The 18,471-nt window shown below is 50.8% G+C and overlaps 1 protein-coding gene across 13 annotated transcripts; it reads right to left on the bottom strand.

Moving 5' to 3' along the window:
- Positions 1-665: 665 nt before the first annotated feature.
- On the bottom strand, positions 666-17,311 carry LAMC2 (laminin subunit gamma 2). 13 transcript variants are annotated; one of them, XM_086842697.1, is made up of 25 exons: positions 15,198-15,433; positions 14,067-14,225; positions 12,820-13,008; positions 12,500-12,629; positions 11,527-11,625; positions 10,620-10,756; positions 10,354-10,476; positions 10,053-10,242; positions 9,605-9,717; positions 9,108-9,326; positions 8,184-8,363; positions 7,493-7,726; positions 7,145-7,281; positions 6,713-6,866; positions 6,377-6,582; positions 6,014-6,093; positions 5,435-5,569; positions 4,543-4,687; positions 4,180-4,329; positions 3,610-3,724; positions 3,323-3,522; positions 2,641-2,799; positions 2,453-2,552; positions 2,103-2,236; positions 666-1,043 (listed from the first exon to the last, which is right to left on the bottom strand). In XM_086842697.1, the coding sequence occupies exons 3-25, from the start codon at positions 12,989-12,991 to the stop codon at positions 1,008-1,010; spliced, it is 3,348 nt and encodes a 1,115-aa protein (XP_086698823.1). In that variant the 5' UTR covers positions 12,992-13,008; positions 14,067-14,225; positions 15,198-15,433; the 3' UTR covers positions 666-1,007. The 13 variants fall into 13 exon arrangements, 12 of the variants coding, with proteins under 12 accessions (XP_086698823.1, XP_086698816.1, XP_086698817.1 ...); XR_015274047.1 differs by lacking the exon at positions 14,067-14,225 and having other exon boundaries at positions 1,183-2,236; positions 15,386-15,497; XM_086842690.1 differs by lacking the exons at positions 14,067-14,225; positions 15,198-15,433 and adding an exon at positions 17,120-17,311.
- Positions 17,312-18,471: the final 1,160 nt, after the last annotated feature.

The following is an 18,471-nucleotide window of genomic DNA, read 5'->3' as shown; positions in this document are numbered from 1 at the left end:
GGACAATGAATTTGTTCTGTCCTACTGCTCTTATCTTTGTGTATCCGCTCAGTAAAACTCACAGCATGGTGGGGAGGGATGGGGGTTTGTAATGGGGCCTTCAGCTCTGGGACTGGTTTGGAAAAATGTCTTTGGGTGAGCACGGGGAGAAAATAATCATCTGAGATGATCCATGTGACTGCTGGGGAGGTGAGGATGGGGGTTTACAGGGTGCAGGGGAAGTGTGGGAAGAAGCTTGTGGGTTTTGGTCTTTGAACCTCCACTTTTTAACAGTCAATTTGCTGAAAGTGAAATGAACTTCAAATGTCTTTTGGGGAAAGAAAATAAATAAAAGGGGAGGGAAAGGGGTTGCCCTTTCCAGCTTTCCCAAGGGAAGTTGCCATGCCACCAATTTCACCTTTGTCAAAAGTTTTGGAGTCTTTTTTTTTTTTCTGTTGCTATATGAAAAAATGGTCATTGAGAAAAAAAAAAAACAACCAACTTTATCAGCAAAATGTTTAAATTATGTAATAAACAAAACAAAACAGAGATGTTACTGGTGTGATTTTAAAACAGCCCTAAGACTAAGTTAGAACAAGAGAGCAAATGCCTTCACTGCTGGGATAACCCATGGCCAAATAACCCCAAATGAGGAAGCCTGAAAAAATAAAACAGTAGGCAAGATCTAGCCAAGCGTATTGATCATTTATTGACCTCCTACCTTTCAAAAAATCCAACTCATGTTAAAACAGATCCCTAATAGCTGTCCTTATGCTGTACAACAGGAGAAAGGACATATGCCAGGGGCTAAAATACATCTCGCTTAAATAAAAGTGTAAAGCAGGCATAATACTCAGTATATCATGAAGCAAAAGCACTTTATCTACTTTTTCAGATACCACTTTATCAGAGACTTGAGAGATAAGGAGGGGTGAGTGAATCCCCAGTGTCCTTCTCCATCTGGGATCTCCTCTTTCACCACCATGCAAGGCAGGGGCTTCAGCAGAGCTTCCAGCATCTGGTGACACTTACCTCCCCTGAAGCATTTTTCCCCTGCATGGCATCTGAAGGAAGGTGGGAGCAGTGTTAGAATGCAGCTAGACCCACATGAAAGCTGCAGTGAAGGGTGAAGGGAGAACTGTGGTCTTTGACTCATCCAAGCTCTGCTGAGATGAGCAGTGGGGAACCCCTGTGGAGAGCTACCTTAGTAGTGATGGTGGCTCCTGAGAAACATACTGAACTGTAAGGGAGGGAGGGAGGACAGGCAGCACCAAACCAGAGGTGGAGACACATTCAAGACATCTTCAATATTTTTGAACTAATGAAATCAGGTTACAGGCACTGCAGCAGGATGGGACAGGGTTCTCAGGTTCTCAGGTACAGGAACCACAGCATGCCAGCACCACTCCCAGCAAGGGGGGAGACTGCCAGCCTGGGAAGAGACAACCACATGAAGTTGTCTTCAAGCACATCACCAGTGCCACAACTCAGAACTCATCTCCCCCAGAAGCCTCTCATGCTGCTTGCTCCCTGTCTTCTGAGCTGCTGAAGGCGAGGAAACTCCATGGAGAACAGGAGGAGGAGCTAGTGGTAGCAGTGTCAAAAGTATGGACAGAGACCCTAGTCCTTCTGTGTGTGCCATACCAGGACAGGGTACCCACAGGTGACGGAGAACCTCTGTTATGAGCTTCGGGGTCTAAACTATGCAAACTCACGAGGCTGACATCTAACCCTGCACCTCTGAGATATATTGTAGGAATGGGCTGTTCTTCAGACAGTCGCACCTTCACAAACCAGGAGTTTCCTTCCTCCCATGAGCAAGGGACGGAGCACTTTGAAAAATTAGGGACTTTCCAGGGGCAGCGGGACATTGTGAACTTCATCTGCCACACTGATCCTGAGGGCAAGGATGAGTTCGACACAACCAAACACAGACAGTTCTGCCAGATTTAGGGAAGCCCTCTTGCCTTCAGCATGGCAGGTGCTGCAGCCTTTCCAGAACTGGTTCATGGTAATTCAATGGCTTTTGTGTTATAACAGCCTGGAGGAAGACTATTCTGGATATCCTCCAGGTTCTTAATATCAGACAGGATGTCATCAATGCCGCTCTCCAGCATGCGCACCCGGTCCTTCTGCAGTGCAGTTGTCTGCTCCAGCTCTGACATCTCCACCTTCAGCTGCTTGCTTCTGTTTTTGGCTTTCCTGAAGTTTGCCTCAAGCTGCCTCAGGCCATCCTCATCCATAGCACCAGGCTGGTCTTTTGCACAGAAAGAAAACAAGGAATAGGAAAGCATGCATGAAGGATGAGGACTTGATCTTTCTAGATACTTCTTCTCTACCCTGCTGCCCAGCCTGTTCACAGGCAGCACATAATTTAGCTTCCCACTAAACTTCCAGAAGCCCTGACTAGACCCCAGTGGGGATCTGTTTCTGTCCAAGTGGATGCAAATGCAAGTGGCATTGCAAAACCTACTCATGAGATGCAGCAGCTCTTCCAGGGTGCTCAGCATCTGCTGCACAGCTCCCCCTGCCTGGCCAGCCTTGTCATGGACCCTTTGAGTTTCCTGAGCTGTCTGAAGGAAGAAAGGCAGTATCTGTAAGGTGAAATCAAGCCCTGAAGTCAACAGGGAAGGAGACAAGGAAAGGGAGATGGGGACCCACTTTCTCTATTACAGCAGCATCTGCCTCAACCTCCAAGAGTTTCCTCTCAAATGCATCATCCCCTTCCTTGGCCTCATGTTGCAGGGTGGCCACTGCCTTCTCCAGGGCGAGGACGCCGTCAGCTGTCTTGTTGGCTTCCCCTTTCAGCTGGGCAATCTCCTAGGTATTGCATATAGGAAAAGGCACTTTCAGTCAGGCAGAGCACAGCCAAAATCATTTTGGGTGCACTGGAATAGGGAACTGGTAGAAAGAAGGGACCAAAAAGTATCACAAGCTGTCCTCATGTTCTCCCACCAATTGCTCCAGAGAGTTGTTTCTATGTCCATTGCTCAATCCCTCCTTCACACATCAGCAATCCCTGGGGAATTACAACACACATCTGGGAGGTGATCCCACAAAAACCCAGAGTCTGCCAGTGACTCTGGCTGTAGGAGTGAAAAAATCCCTTTGGTTACTGAAAGGTGTCTACAGTGAGACGCCACAGAGATCCTCATGGAAGGAATGTGCCTGTAGAGATCATCTACAGCCAAACTGGTATCTGCAGGATCCACTGTAGAGAAACTTCAGCTCAAAAATCAATCCATCAGGTCCACCATGAGGTTGCTAACCATCTTGTTTTCTTCCATGTTTTTCCCCTTCCAAATCCTTTTCTGACAACAATAGCACTAGAGTCTGTTCTCACCTCTTGGATCCCCATGACGATTTCCTTCACTTCTCCTACCACACTGCTGCCTGCCTTTGACTCAGAAGCAGCGCTATCCACTATCCCTTTGGCTTGGTCTGTCTTCTCCCTGGCAGTGGTCACCATGCTGCTAATAATGGGAAGCCTCCTCATGTCATCTTTGGCTTCCCTCCTCTTGTCATCTGCTTGCAGGTTGAACTCTGGAAGAAATGCATGTGGAAATGAAGCTATACTACCTTTGTGAGTTCCCACATGAAAAGGAAAAGGAAGGGTTTCTAGGACGCTACCCTTGAGGCTCTTGAGGATCTGCTCCACCTCATAGAAGGTGGCGTTGCCAGCACTCATGGCTTGCAGGGCTGTGCTCCTGGCAAGGGTGGCTCGGGACAGCAGCTGTGTCAGCTTCTGCAATGTACCAAGGGACACAAAAAGTAGGTGAAGGACACAGTATGGGAGCATCACATGGTCCCAGAGCAGTCTGGGAGGAGCTGGGCTAGAAGAGACCCAACAGTCTGTTCCCAAATGTTTGTTCTTGCCCCTTAATCAAGATTCCCACAGGCTGATCTGTCGTCAGAAGCTTGTGCCGGTGCTCCTCAACCAGCTTCAGCTATATCCTGAGTCATCTTAGCTCTTTTCAGGATCAGGTCTTCAACCTGCCTTATATGGAGGAGATGTGCAGGTGAGACCCTGCACCAGCAGCTCCCTCCACACACTGAGGTCTGAAGACCAGCCCCAAGGAAGGGGTACCAGGCAGGCAGAGCTGCCTTTGACAGCTGGGCAAGGACAGTGGTGGGACCAAAGGCATCCCCCCAAGGCTGCAGCTCCTGATGGAGATGATCCCTTGCCAGCCAATCTCTTACCACTTTCTTGCCCTCTTGCCCTTGTAGCAGCTGCTTGGCCTCCTCCTCCCACTGGCCCATGTGGTTCTGCAGGCCCCGGTACTGGGCCAAGGAGGTGTCCACCAGGCCCAGCAGGGTACTTGTGTCCTTCTTCAGCCTTGAGGCTTCCTCCTGAAACAGAGACACAGTGGGGGCCCTAGAATCTCCCCAGTGCCCACCAGGAACCAACCAGAAGCAAAAGGGGAAAAAGGGTAGGAAGATGACTAGTGGCTCTCCAACAGGGATGGAGCCCTGGGAAGGGCTGAGCTGGTGGTAGGATAAACAGGAAGGGCATCAGGAAGAGTGAAAGGGGATCTCCTGGTCTGACAGGCACAAAGCCCTCACCTTAAAGGACCTGATGTCCATCTCTGTCAGGCGGGACAGGGAGCTGAGGAGCACTAGGCTGTCCTGATAAGCTGTGTCTGCCTTGAAGGCCATTCCATCAGCATCAGCCTTCAGGCCTCCAGCCAGTGACTTGAGCTCCTTGTACCTGTACAGATGTGAGATTGGAGAGCCTGATACCAGCCAAGATGCCAGCCTTTCACCTCAGTTGACTTGTTCACATTCTCCAAAGCCCCATGCAGATTTATCACACATAAAAAGACAATTGCAAACATTCCCTGTATCCCAGTCCCTCCAATGAGCAGGGCATCTGCTGGCTCTGTACTCCCAAAAACCTTACAGTCCAAAATCAGGGGTTGTTTCACTCAGCTGAACCCTCACAGGGGCTCCGTGGTGGCTCTGCTAATTCCTGCCCTACCACTGTATGTTTTTTCCTGCACATCCCTGTTCAACTTTCTAACTTCCTACAGGGCTGCTGCTAACATTCCACCCATGGTGTGCAAGCCCACCATGGTGGGCTCTGAAGAGGCCAAGTCTAACCAAAGGAACCACCATGGGCTTAAATTCACCCTTGGACTAAACCCAGCCCAGATTTTAAACCACATGTGGAAATCATCCCCAGAAGCCTGTTCACACATGCGGTGTTAAACCCCTTTGCCCATCCACAGTCAGGACCCCAGGAGCATTGAGGGCTGTGATGTGGGAAGCAAATGCTCCACAGAGCTGCCAGCCTTCCATCTCCACCCCTAAGACATGCCAGTGAATTCCCTGCCTCCAACTGCACATTTCTGCAGCTCAGATGGGGAGAGAGGGAAAGAGGCCTGGATTCTTGCCCATCCCCCTCCTCCCTCGCATCTCCACACCTGACACTCGGGCCAAGGCAGCCTGCACTCACCTCCTGGGCAGTCCTGGCAGGGAGCCCAAGGTGGCCTCTCCACCAGCAGCTGCACGCAGCAGCTCCAGTGCCTGCCGCGCATCTTCCCGTGCCACCTTTGCAGCTTGGTCAATGGCATTGGCTGCTTGTGTGTGGCTGCAGAGCACAGAGGAGGCTTGTCAGAAATGGTTCCTACCCAAGTTTTCTCCACCAACTTCCTTTACTCATCATTCACTGATGCTGGATCACACCCCCTTGGGAAACACAGCATGTCTGTGAAGGGGACCCATATATTGCTTCTTCCTCTTGCATTTCCCAAGGATAGAGGAGCATTGGGGAGGGCAGAAGCTCTCTGTTCCAACTGGACATCCAAGGGCAAAGCTCTTGCATCAAAGATGCTTCTAAATCACATACTATTACATCCCAAAAGACAGCTGAGGACAACTCTATAGGGCAGCAAAGACAGCCCAACAGCTGCATCTTCCCCTGCTCCAGTGCTGGCAGATGTCAACCAGAACCCTCCAAAAAGGACCTTCTGGGCACCTAGCAGGATCACAGTCCTCCTCTCCTCTCTTTTGGCTAACAGTGGCAGCACCTCACCTGTCGGCCAGTCTCAGAGCCTCCTGTGCCAGCAGCAAAAACTGATTCAAACCCCCAGGAAAGCTTGAAACAGGAATGGTCTGAGGAAGGAGGAAGGAAGAGAGGTGTGAGTGCTCTTCCCTGCTCTCCATCCAGTTTGGCAGTGAAAGAGGCAACTACAGCATATTAAACCTCCACAACCCCCAAAGACCCCTACCAGCTCCTCTCAAGGTCCTGACTCCAAAGAAAGGACAACCAAAACACCTACATTCATTCACAAAACAACATCTTGTCAGATGCAAGAAAGCAAATCCTTGCTTTCTCTGTTGATTTTTTTTGCAGCCCTGAGCTAGACTAGGAGCATGTCACATGGGATGCTCTTACCACCCAACGGAGAGTAGCACCACTGTGTTCCAGGTCCAGCCTGGCTCTCTCCAGCAGCTGACGGGTTTCCTGCACCTGCCTCTCATACAGGTTCCCCAAAGACCTCAGTGTCTCCATGGCTGCCTTGATCTCATCCAAGCGACTCTGGGAGCTGGACCCTTGCCCCTTCATCTGGGTCACACGTCCTTCCATAGATCTGCCAGAGGCTGGCGAGAAGGAAAGAGAAAGGCTGAAGAGAAACTCGTTGCTATGCCCAGCAAATGAAAGGCCCAGGCAGCAAAACCCTCTCTGATACAGCCCACTTGGCCACATCCACGGGCAGTGGGAAGGTGGTACCTTGCAGGCTCAGGGTTTCCCTAAGGATGGTCTGCAGCATCTCCTCAGCCACCAGCATCCTCCCCTCCAGCTCTTGACTCTCGGTCCCACTGCCAGCTTGCACCTCTGACAAAAGCAGCTCCAGCTCGACCAGCTGCTGCAGATACAGCTCCACCTGCAATCACAGACTAGGCCATCAGCCAGCAGGACACTAAATCTGCAGGGGTGGGAACCAGGACCACAGTCAGGACCAAAAGCAGAGACCAAAATGAAGGCTCATTTTAAGATGTGGCACAAAGGATCAGTTGAATCAGGTACAAAGCTAAGGTTTGAATTCACATTTCACTTGCACCAGGAGTAGATGCTTGAGGAAGACAGGAGAAGACACCAAGGGTGAGAAAATCACTGCAGTTCTTGCTGCTTAGTGGCCCTGGGGCTGGCACAGATGCTCACCTGCACTTTCACGTGGCCATAGCAAGCTGGGCACTCACTGTCTTCACAGCGGGGACCCTCAAAGCCAGGTTTGCAGAGGCAGCTCCCGTCACTCCTGCACTTCACGGGCTCGGCACCAACTGAGTCACAGGCACAGGCTGCAGGTCACAGTGATACAGATTCAGGGAGGGCTGGCACCACCTCAAGCCACAGTACATCTCTCCCTGCTTTCCTCCTACCATTTAGCCCCGTGCTTTGGTTCCTGCTCACCATTCCCACTTTCCAGCATCCTCCTTCCCATCAAACCACTCCATAGTCAGTCATCAGTTTTCTTACTCATCCCCAGCTCAGACAGCACCTGGATCTCACCTCTGCACTTGTGAGCAGGGTCAGGGGCTAGGGGGTTCCCAAAAAAGCCATCCTTGCAGCGGTCGCAGTAGAAGCCAGTGGTGTTGTAGAGGCACTTGAGGCACTCGCCGGTCCGGCGGTCGCAGTTGCCCACAGCATTGGGCTCCACATTGCCATTGCACTGGCACAGCTGGCAGGGCTGGGAAGCTGCTGGATCTCCAAAATAGCCATCGGCACAGTACTCACAATTGGCACCTGGGAAAGGAGAGACGAGCAGAAGTTAATGCTTGTGCCCAGGAGGCAGAGGCTGACTTGCTGCTTGTGCCCCACAGAAATGAGGGTGTTCAGCCCCATCAGGGTTGGCACAACAGCTGGTCTGCTGTCATCACCACCATGGCCAATGGCCCACACACGCTCTCAAAAGCTGGGTGCCACAAATGACCTTCTATAAGTTGTTTCCTATTTGTTTTTTTCCTTGTTTTTTGTTCCCCTCCCTCTCCTACCCATCCTTTCTCCATCCATGTTACATTTAGATGAGAACTTTTCCCAGAGCATGACAAGGTGTGTTTACCCAACCCTTGGGGCTCAAACACCCCACTGCAAGCAAGAGTGGCAGGGTCACAGGTAAGCTGGGCTGAGACTATGGTGTTGAACTACCCAGCTCCAAGTATGCCTGTGGAAAAAGGCAGAGCAGAAACAAGAAGGGTATTACCAACAGCTCCAGGAGGGCAGTCATCACAGACAACCTCCTCGCTGCCTGGCCCCACGGAGCAGCCCTGGCCGAGCCTGCAGGGGCAGGTCCTGCAGCTGTATGGCTGCTGGGCATCCCGGTAGGAGCCAAAGGGGCAGCTGACACCATTGCCCACATTTTCATCTCCTGAGTAGCATTCACCTGGAGGAGCAAGGAAAGGGCTTAGGGCATTTACTCACATTCCTGGTGAGACATCCTCCACCACTCCAGCCTCAGCAACACAAGCACCCATGGTCCAGCAACCTCTACAAGATCTCTCCAGATCCTCATCATACCCACATCATGCACTACATAAAATCATGAAATGGTTAGCATTGGAAGGACTTCTTCAACTAAACCAGGTTGCTCAAGCTCTGTCCAACCTGAGGCATTGCCATGCTTAACTTTCAAATAAGAAGTCAGAAGTGAATAAATATTGCTATCTGGGTAGCAGATGTTTGTTCTCTCCAACATGCATCCAATTTGTTCCAAAGAGTTCCTACAGTGCTTCTAGGCTCTGGGTAGTTTTGTCTTGGATGGTCCCCACATTTCAAACCCAAGACACAGAATCACGATCACAGACAGAATCTCAGAATCACAGAATCTCAGAATCACAGATGAGAAACAGAATCGCAGAATCATTAATCCAACCTGTAGCAGATCCCCACCTTTTAAACCAGCCCGGAGCACAAAGTGACATGTCCACTCCTTCCCTGGACACATCCAGGAATGATGACTCCACCACCTCCCTGGGCAGCCCCTTACAATATCTAATGACCCCTTCCGTGAAGAAATTTCTGTGAAGTCAGTGCTCTCGACACCCCACAGCTGTATTCTCGGGAGACAGGCAGCTTCCCTGAATTCCCATACAGCCTACAAGCAGGGTGTCGCGGTCGCTTCTCTTACCGGTGTCAGGATCACAAATTCCTCCCCCCTGGCAATTGCAGGGCACGCAGACGCTGAAGGGCCCCTGGCCGGGGGCGTTTCTGCGGTAGCCAGGGGCACAGCTCTCGCAGAATTGCCCCCGGTACGCCGCCGGGCACTGGCAGCGCTCCACCCACGGGGCGGGGGCGCCGGGAACGGGCCGTGCTGACACCAGGGTGACATTATCGATGTAGCCGGTGCCTGGAGGGAAGTACAGCCAGTCACCCGCGGGGACCAGCAGCTCCGCCTGAACGACTCCCACAGCCGGGACCTGCACAGGTCGCACATTCTATTGCAATGCCCATGGGCAGCCAAAGCAGTTACGATCCCGCTCAATCTCTTTGCTATTTAATTTTGCCCCCTTGGAGCACTTACTATTTTTATGTTTTAATAAATTTTAGCAAAGGTGTATCCATCCAGAGACTTGTTGTCTCCAACAACTAGGAGAAGCCGACCTTGCAAGCTCTCTCTGCACTTACTGTATTCCCCAAAGGTGGCTCGGATCCAGAGGGCTGTCAGGTTTCCCAGCAGCCTGCGAAATTCAAAATGATTCAGTCTTGGGCTCCACTTGCTGCTTGGGTGCTCATCCAGCCTGCCATGGGAGAGGGGGGAAGTGGAACTGATTTCAAAAAAATGAGATGCCTCCTCCAAAAAACACAACAGCCTTCACCCATCTCTCTCCCGGGAGCTCAAGCCTTTGGGCAATGACTTCCATGCACGCAACTGATCCAGAGCTGAGAACCCAACCCAAACTCAAGCCACATTTTCTGCTGCCCCTCTCACAAAGCAACTTTCTTATCCAGGACAGAAGCACCTGAGATGCATCTAGCCCAAACCAGGCAGCCATTTGCCACCTCCAAGGGACCATAGCTGAACACAGGACCTCTTTTAAACCACAACCATTCTTGCTCCCCCTGCCCAGCTTACCTGAATGTGTACATCTGGCTGATGCCACAGGGCAGGACCTTTCCCTGGGGCAAGAAGGGAGCAGTGACTCTCAGGCCATGTCCTTCTAGGACCACATCATGTGGAGATGGCTGCTGTCCCCCTCGGTCCAGGCGGTAATCAAAGGAGAGCATCTGGCCATAGCTCAGCTGCTGGTTCCCAAGGAATTTTGCTGCAAAGGGAAAATAAAAGACTTAAAATCTTTCTTTCTTCCTAAAGGGTCAGTTCATGGGATCAGACCAAGCAAAGGGTTCACTTTGCCAGCCACTGATGTGGCACCTACCAGGTGCCACAAAGTATATTGGCTCTGATCTCCTTGCTGCTATGAAGACATCCTGGTGGCGTGGGGACCACTGGAGCTGGGCTGGGGAGCCACTTTCATGAACACCTCGCCAGCCCTCAGTACCTGGAGCACAAACAAGGAGCAGTCAGCATGGACAGGGAAGGTGTTTCTAGGATTCCAGTAACCATGTGGTTCCTCCAGCCCACTGAAGAGAAGGGATGGTAAACATGCCCAGGAGCCATGGGGATGTCCTGCTTGGGCTTCACCTTGCTGGAAGGTAGAGGTGATGTTGTGGACACTGTGGTTGTCTGCACTGATACAAGTGACTGAGTGCCCATAGCAGAAGCAGGGGGAGCATCCTGCAGGATTTCTGGCATCCAGGTTATAGAAGTGTTGCTTGCACCTGGGAAAATGCAAGAAGGTGACAATGTTCATGTAGTTTTCTCCTTTTACCGGCCCACACAACCATCCCTCTGATGCCATACAGCCCATCAGCGGGGTTCGAGGTCATCACTGGGTGAAATAGCAAGATGGGTGTGTGCAATGTCTTCAACTTGACAGAGGGCAGGGCTAGATTGAAAACTGGGAAGAAACTGTCTTGAGAGGGTGGTGAGGGACTGGCCCAGGTTGCCCAGAGAAGCTGTAGCTGCCACATCCCTGGAAGTGTCCAAGGCCAGGTTAGATGGGGCTTGGACCAATCTGGGGTAGTGGAAGGTGTCCCTGCCTGTGGTTAAATCAGAAAGTACCTTGGACTTGACTAGCATGAGAGATCTATAGTCAGAATGCCTTGGCAGGAACAAACAGAGCTTTGAAGATTGCTAGAAGATTGAATTAAGCCTGGTGACAGGGAGAAGATTGAATCAATGTTGAAATATGCATGTATGCTAGTATGTTTGTATGATGTTTAACCCAATCGTTGTAGTAAAAAATTACTAGCTTTCCTAGAATGGTATATAAGCTTACGTAGCCCACAGTAAATTTGGATTCTGATCAGAGTTAGTTGTCCTCGTCTCTCTTCATCGCTGATACCTGCCCATGGCAGGGAGTGGAATGAGATGAGCTCTAACATCCTTTCCAACCCAAACCATTCTAAGACTTGATGAACTTCCAAGGAACCAACTGCAGAGAGAAGGCTGTGCCAAGCTGTGTCCAGCATATCCTCCTGATACTCACCTCTGGCACCGCTCTCCAGTGGTGCTCTCCTTGCAGACACAGAGGCCAGATTGACAGGCTCCCATGCTGCCTGCTGGGTCACACTCACACTGCAGACTCCTGCAAAGGGACAGCAGGAACCTCTACCTGGATTTCCAGCTTGGCCTGGGAGCTCAGTGCTTCCCACTTCTATGCAAGACAGTGGATAACCCTCCCAGCTACCATTACAATGCAAGAAGTAGGGAAATAAACTTCATAGCCACCTTTTTCCAAAATCTGCAGCACTGTGGGTGCCACGCTGAGCCAGTGCCCATTGCTACTGCTCCAGGGCATCCGAGAGCATCAGACTCACAAGTGCAAAGTGAAGCTCCACTGAGCTTAATAAACCCTGGATGAATTTTATAGACCTTGGCTGAGCTCCACCAAGCAGCATCCCAGGGAGGCTTAGGCAGGAGGCCAGGCCCAGCAGCAGGACTGCAGGCAGCTGTCTTTTGCTAACACCCTTTGCCTGCCAGCAGTCTCAAAGGAGCAATGGCAGGATGAGGTGAGGAAGAAGAAGACACAGCTGAGAAAGTCAGATCAGAAACTTTTCTAAGGGTGTTTAAACAGGGCTTCATGAAGTGGTTGATTTTTGCATGTGCATCTCCTTATGAGTGGCACCAACATGAGGCAACCCCACAAATGGGCAGGTTTTGTTTTACATGTTGCTTTTTGGGGCATTATCTGCGTAATGAAACCATCATCTCAGAGAGTGGCTAAGTTCAGATTTTGATGGTGTTACAGGACACCAAGCCCTGCAAGTTAGCATGGAGGTCCAACCTCCAACCACTCAAGCCCACTCTTGCCAGCATGGTTGGCTTAAGGTTGTCCATGAGATGCCATGAAACCAACTCTGCCTTTGCAGGGGGTGTTTTCAGCCAGCATAGGCCCCAGGAGAACTTTGGAGGCTGGCCCTCCTGTTGGCTACATGCCACTGATGGTGGCCAGCACTCACTGCCCGCTCCTCCAGCACCCTGCCTCAGACAGAGACTCGAAGCCCAGTTGGCACCGGTCACATTTGTCCCCCATCACTCCAGGTTTGCAGCTGCACCGGCCATCGCTGTCGCACTGTGGGCTGAGGGAACCTGCAGAAAAACAGGAGGGAGAGGTTGGGATGGGTACATTCCAACCCAAATAATTCTGTGAGTTTGTGTTTACTTCAGAGGCGAGTCTTAAAATCTGTGGTCTGGTATGTAGGGGCTCAGAGCGTGACCTGCCCAGGTGCTCAGCAGGTGCCTTAAGCCTCCTTGCCCCACACAGCAGCTGTGGACGTACCCCAGGTGTGGCAGAGGCAGGGCAGGCAACATTGCTCCCCCCACCGTCGGAAGAAGCCATCCTTGCAGCGCTCGCAGTGGGTACCCTCTGTGTTGCCCAGGCAGCCGAGGCAACGGTACCCGTTCCCTGTCTCTCTCAGGAGCTGCCAGTCAAAGATGCACTGCCTGGACATCCCATTGCAGTCACAATCTGGGAAGAGGAGAGCAGAGAGACACCTCCAGATGATGCCTAGAGATGAAGGCACCAGCAGCAATCCTACCCTGAGGGGAAAGGAACAGGGTGCAGGTGGTGCAAACCTGTCGCTAAAGAACACAAAATGATTCACACTACTACCCTCAGTGTTAGAACAAAAACCTGTGACTTTATTTTCTGACCCCAGTATTTATAGATTCTCAACGATGACCAGGGATTGGATAATTAAGTTACCACCTTCCCAATCACACTGGTCATGTGAAACGTCCATCAAAAGACGTTTCTTAGAAGGAATGTGTAAACAACTTATGTTTACAGGCCTTTCATGGGAACTATGAAAACATTATCAGAAGGCTTAATTTTTAGGGTGACACAAACCTCCCCTTCCTGCTCTGCTAACAGTGAGCTGCTTCCCCACATCTCTGTGTTTGTCTCCATGTCTGTGTCCATCAGCCACCCCAGTGCCACTGGTGCCCACACCGTGCTCTGCATCCCCACACTGGGGAGGAATGCCCCATTTCGCTGCTGAGGAGGGACAAACCCAAGCCAAGCAGCCACGATCCACACAACAGCATTGCCAGGGCTGTTCTCCATTCTTTCACAAGTCTTGCAACACAACCAGGACATTGAATAAGTAGAGATAGTTTAAAAAAAAACCCGGTCTTGTCCTGAGAAAAGTATGGGTAACCTAACTGAAGACTTCGGGGAAAAGGGAAAGTTTCCTGAGGTTATCCTTTGTTTCACCCAGCCAGGAATAAGTTGAGTAGGAAAAGCTCGACCAGGTCCCTCCACCCAGGTCTGCAGTGCAGGGTGATGAGGAGTGGTCTATGATTCAAGGAGTTTGGCAGAAGTGTGCCAGCCAAGAGAGAGATTAACAAAAAAGGTTTGGGTAGGATTGGACAGGTCACCTCACCCCACCCTTCCTCATTGTGAAGAAAAGCTACAGCTGCCCACACTGCTGCATGAGGGATGGCAGGAAGAATAGGCATGAGATTCTGCATTCCTCTGTACCCAAGATAGATGATCCCTCTGGACATCAGACTCAGGCATCTCACCAGATGTGCCTGCTCCAGCACTCCACTGCTTTGTCGGGCTGCTCTCTTGAAGCCACCTCTCACCTACTTGGCAATCCCTCAGTGGCCATTACTGGAGCATTTAATCCTGAGGACCTTTACTCCAGACAGGTTCCTCAGGATCACTGAGGAGAGCAGGCACTGCTGATAGAATAGTTGGCAAAGACAGGCAGGAGAAAGAAACATCCCAAGGGAAAAAGACAGGTTCTCAGGCACGAAACCTGCTGAGGAATTGCTCCAAAACACCCTGATGCTGTCATGGGAGCCTTGACCTCCCTCTAGGTAGCTCTACTCTCTGCTGGCCTCCTGGGGACAAGAAAGGCCACGCCCAGCTACCCAACCCCTGCCCAGATCATATCTGAGAGCACAGGAGGTGCAGGAAGTCCAAAAATTGGCAGAAACCTGTTGCATGGATGCAGATAGTGCCTTGTACTCATACACACTGAGCCTCCTTCACAGCTCTCTTCTGGCACATCTCAGCCCCAGGGTACAACGTCCCTGTCCTCGGCATATGTGATTCCTGAGACCAGGCAAAACCTCCTGCTCTCAGTGCTCACACCTGGGCACCGCCCTCTCACACACCCATCAGCAACCACATTCCAGAGGGAGTCACTCAGTAGAGCCTCTGCCAAGAGGAGAGATGACCTCATGTACCAGCAAACAGGGAGAGATATTTTTCCAACTTTGGCAGGCACAGCCTTGCATTTTGGCTGTCAGGAGACCAAGACCAAGCTCAGGAGATCTGCCACCCTAGCCTGCTGGGAGGGGACCTGTGGGCACAGAATTCCTGCCTCTAGGGTCTGGGAAAGCAACTCCAGCCTCAGAGAGAACCACCAGTAATCAAAGGGCATGGACAACATAAAGGACCAATGGAGAGCAGCAGTGTGAGACTTTCTTCAAGTACTTGTGCTCACCTTCACAGTAGAAAGATTTCACTTGGATTGATCCCATTCCCCATCCCTCTACACTCCAGCTAGATCTCAAGTTGGAAGGGACCCATAAGGATCTTTGAGTTGAACTCCACCCATGCATCACCCTCATCTAAGCAATCCAGAGGATTTACTGTGTTGCTAAATTACAGGCATAAATACCGTTCCCTCAGGGAATGAAAACCTTTTTTTGAGTGTTGCTTTACTGGTGCAGCATCTTAGGAAACAGCTCTCCAGCCCTGGAACAAATTCCTGTCTCGCTGATTCAAAGCCATTTAAGATGCTGTGGCAGGTTGGGGCTACCACTGCACTGGTGTGTCTGCTCCTACTCATCTCCCAGAAAACCAGGAGCTCAGGTAGGCTAATCCTTACCAAGAGCAAGGCACTGGAATTGATAATGAAGTGGAACAGGAAGGAGCTGCTGGAGGATGAGGACCAACTGAAGGCAGGATCACTTCTGTATCCAGGTGCCCTGAGGCATCTCTACTGTGAGATCATCCATGGAAAAGAGCAGGTTCCATCGAGGAGAAGCTTTGCAGCTGGGTCTCTTCTGTGCTACATCAGGATGCAGGAGATCCATGACACGCATCCAGCAAGATATCATTCCCCCAGCTCCCACACGCAGAATAAAGCATGAAAAATGCTTGATGGCTGTGCTGAGATGAATTCTCACATCAGAAGGGCTTGGAGGAGAAGGCAGGCAGCTTCTTAAACTGTCTCCTTAAATTCACAAAACCAGACAATGAGGGTGGCCCTGGGTCTGTGAGGATCTGACAGCTCTGTACACATAAGCCAATCTGCAAAGATTCCTCCTTCCATCAGAACAGAGCTTTGCATGCAATGAAGGCTCCACGTCAATACAAGCCATTTCTTGCTCTGAGCTCTTGGGACAGTGACCAACAAGGCTGTCCCATCTGCTGCTCCAATGCTGGGTGTTCCCATTTGCCCAGCTTCATGGTTTCTCATTGCAGGAAGACCTGCCTGGGGCTTCCAGGGCTCCATCAGCAGGCTAAGTTACCCACTCAAAGTCTGCTGCAGCATGAAAACACAGCTGTAATCAACCATCAGCTTTACATACACACGAAAAGGGTTCAAGAGTCCCTGGGAAAGCAGTTTCTCACACACTGCCAGGAAGGAGCAGAGGAAGAATCTATACCAGTATTTTAAAACTTGAATGTAATTAAGGCTGATGTAATAATTAACCCAAGTAGCATGTAAAGGAAAACAGATGTATGGTTTTTTTCTTTTGAAAAAATACAAACAAAAGCATTATTCAACACTTATTTTTCCCATTGCACCAAACTTAAAACGGATAAAATTCAACTTCAAGCCCAGCAAGCTTATTTCAGAACATCAGTACTGGAGACCAAAAAAAAATTTAAATCACTCAGTATTTACAAAATACATGCAAAAACCTGATTTTAGCTAAACATACCCATCTCCAGACTATAGGCCAATAAAGGTGAAATTCAGATAGCTGAATTTCACCTTTACCACTGGGCTGAACATATTTACATCTCCCTCCATGACAGTCTCCACTATGTGAGATTTGCATGTGAAGAGGATCCTGCTTGATTTTTAAAGCTGTGGACCGCAAAAGATTCCTGTCTCCCATATGATATGGCAAGGCTGGGCACCTTGTGAGCCCCACAGACTTGCACAAAATCCAAACAATGCCATGGTATTACAGCAAACTGGATCCTGGATGCTTCCAGGTCTTCTTCAGGCTCGGGGAAGGTTTTGGTTCCAGCAGTGATGGGCAGATCAGCCACTGCCTGGGTGACGCTTGTCACCTGCATCCCACCATAAGAGCAAAGGTCTATACCAATAGCAATAAGGCAATTAATTGCATATAAATAAGTTATTGAAAGGGGATACCAGTGACAAAACTAACTGCTCACGGGATATTAAACCTCGAAGGAAAACTAAGAAGCACCTACAAATCCAGTATGAATCCCGAAGGCGGGAGGGGAAGAGTGCCCTAGCAGGATGCCGCGTACCCAAGCCACTTTCCAGTTACCGGCACTCTCCAGCACGGGGAGAAAGCTGCGAGCCAATCTGCCGGCGGGATCAGAGCAGGAACAGCTGCCCTACTCGAAGCCTCACCTTCTCCGCTGCGTGTGCTCAGGGCTGCGGGCAGGAGGAACGCGGCGAGACAGGCGACGGTCAGGAGCCAGCACTCGGCCATTTCTTGTGCCGGGGAGCACCAGGCACCCGTTCCGGTGGGGCTACACACCGGCTGCCTGGTGCCTTTTTTTCTGTGCGTTTTTTATCGGCTGCTCTACCTGAGTCACTCCCAACAGGAAGAGCGCGTGTGCCGTGGGCTGACTCACAGCAAGAGCCCAGCCCAGGGAGCGCAGACAGGCGCCTGCCCCATCGAGAGACAGGCACTGTCTGAGAGGCAACAGCGTCCCAAGGACCTCCTGCATGCACCCTCTTAGGGAAATAAAATATAGCTGCAGCACCTGAACGCACCTCTCCTGCCAGTCCCGCTCGCCCAGCTCCATCTCGCCGGCCGCCGCTGCCTCCACAGGCAGGGCAGTGGTGACGGCTGGGGAGAGCCGGGGTGTCCGGACACGCCGGAGGCTTGCCGGGAAGAAAATGAAACAGGGTGAGCTCACAGGAAGCCTGGGGAGGATGGATGGGGGCTGCCTGCTTGCAAGCCAGGTCCAGCCAGCCAACCTGCAAAAGCAGGCCTCACTTCAGATGACTAGCAGGGCTGGGGATGCAGAGACCCGAGGTCAGCTTGAATAAATGCCCAGAAAGCAGATTGATTTGGATTCACCAGATAATAATCAAGTTCAGGAAATCCCCAGACATAGAAATTAGGTGGAGGTGGAAATCATCATATATATTTGTCTGCTTTTGCTCCTGAGATATAAAATGAGTTTAGATGGATCCTTGGCCTCACCTACTGTATCATTTTTATGCCAGAAGGATGAGGAGTGAAGATAGAGAGAAATGTTTGTCTGAGGCTGCTGACAGAGCCAGGCTTCACAGCCCCAGGTTCAATAACATTTTTTTCTCAAGGGTAGCTGACAAGCTACACAAGGCATGAAGGCCAGTTCCACCTCACTCCTTGCTTTTGCCTTGCAGGAGGACATGACCACTTCTACAGGGAATAGAGAAATATGGAGGCAGAGGTTCTCCACATCCTGCACACTTCAGGACAAGAAGGATCCCAGCATATCCACCTGCCTTGTGGCAGCAGTCCATCAGAAGGGCACAGTGAAGGATGGGCCCTCATACTATTTCACAGCAGCTTCCCTGAGACTCCTAATGTCACAAGTGATGGCAGGTGATCCAGGAGCACCTTTAAATAGAATAAAAACACCTAACAAGTTAATCCCCAGAGACACAAGGTGCCTTTTAGGTCCCCTTCTCCATTAGGGATTCAAACTCAATCCAAGGCATGACATGCTAGTCACTTCAGGCCTGACAGATCAGAATGATTAACA

Source organism: Cyanistes caeruleus, chromosome 9 (assembly GCF_971803275.1).
Source record: "Cyanistes caeruleus chromosome 9, bCyaCae1.hap1.1, whole genome shotgun sequence".
In the NCBI taxonomy this organism is placed as follows: Eukaryota; Metazoa; Chordata; class Aves; order Passeriformes; family Paridae; genus Cyanistes; species Cyanistes caeruleus.
The sequence above is the reverse complement of the archived record's forward strand: the minus strand, read 5'-3'. Positions and strand labels throughout refer to the sequence as shown.

Coding starts and splice junctions, on each gene's coding strand:
- LAMC2 (XM_086842689.1), bottom strand. CDS start 17,201: ATGGCCGAGTGCTGGCTCCTGACCGTCGCCTGTCTCGCCGCGTTCCTC. Junction 6,583..6,712: donor GGAAACCCTGAGCCTGCAAG/GTACCACCTTCC, acceptor CCTTCTCGCCAG/CCTCTGGCAGATCTATGGAA. Junction 2,800..3,322: donor TCGTCATGGGGATCCAAGAG/GTGAGAACAGAC, acceptor TGCAATACCTAG/GAGATTGCCCAGCTGAAAGG.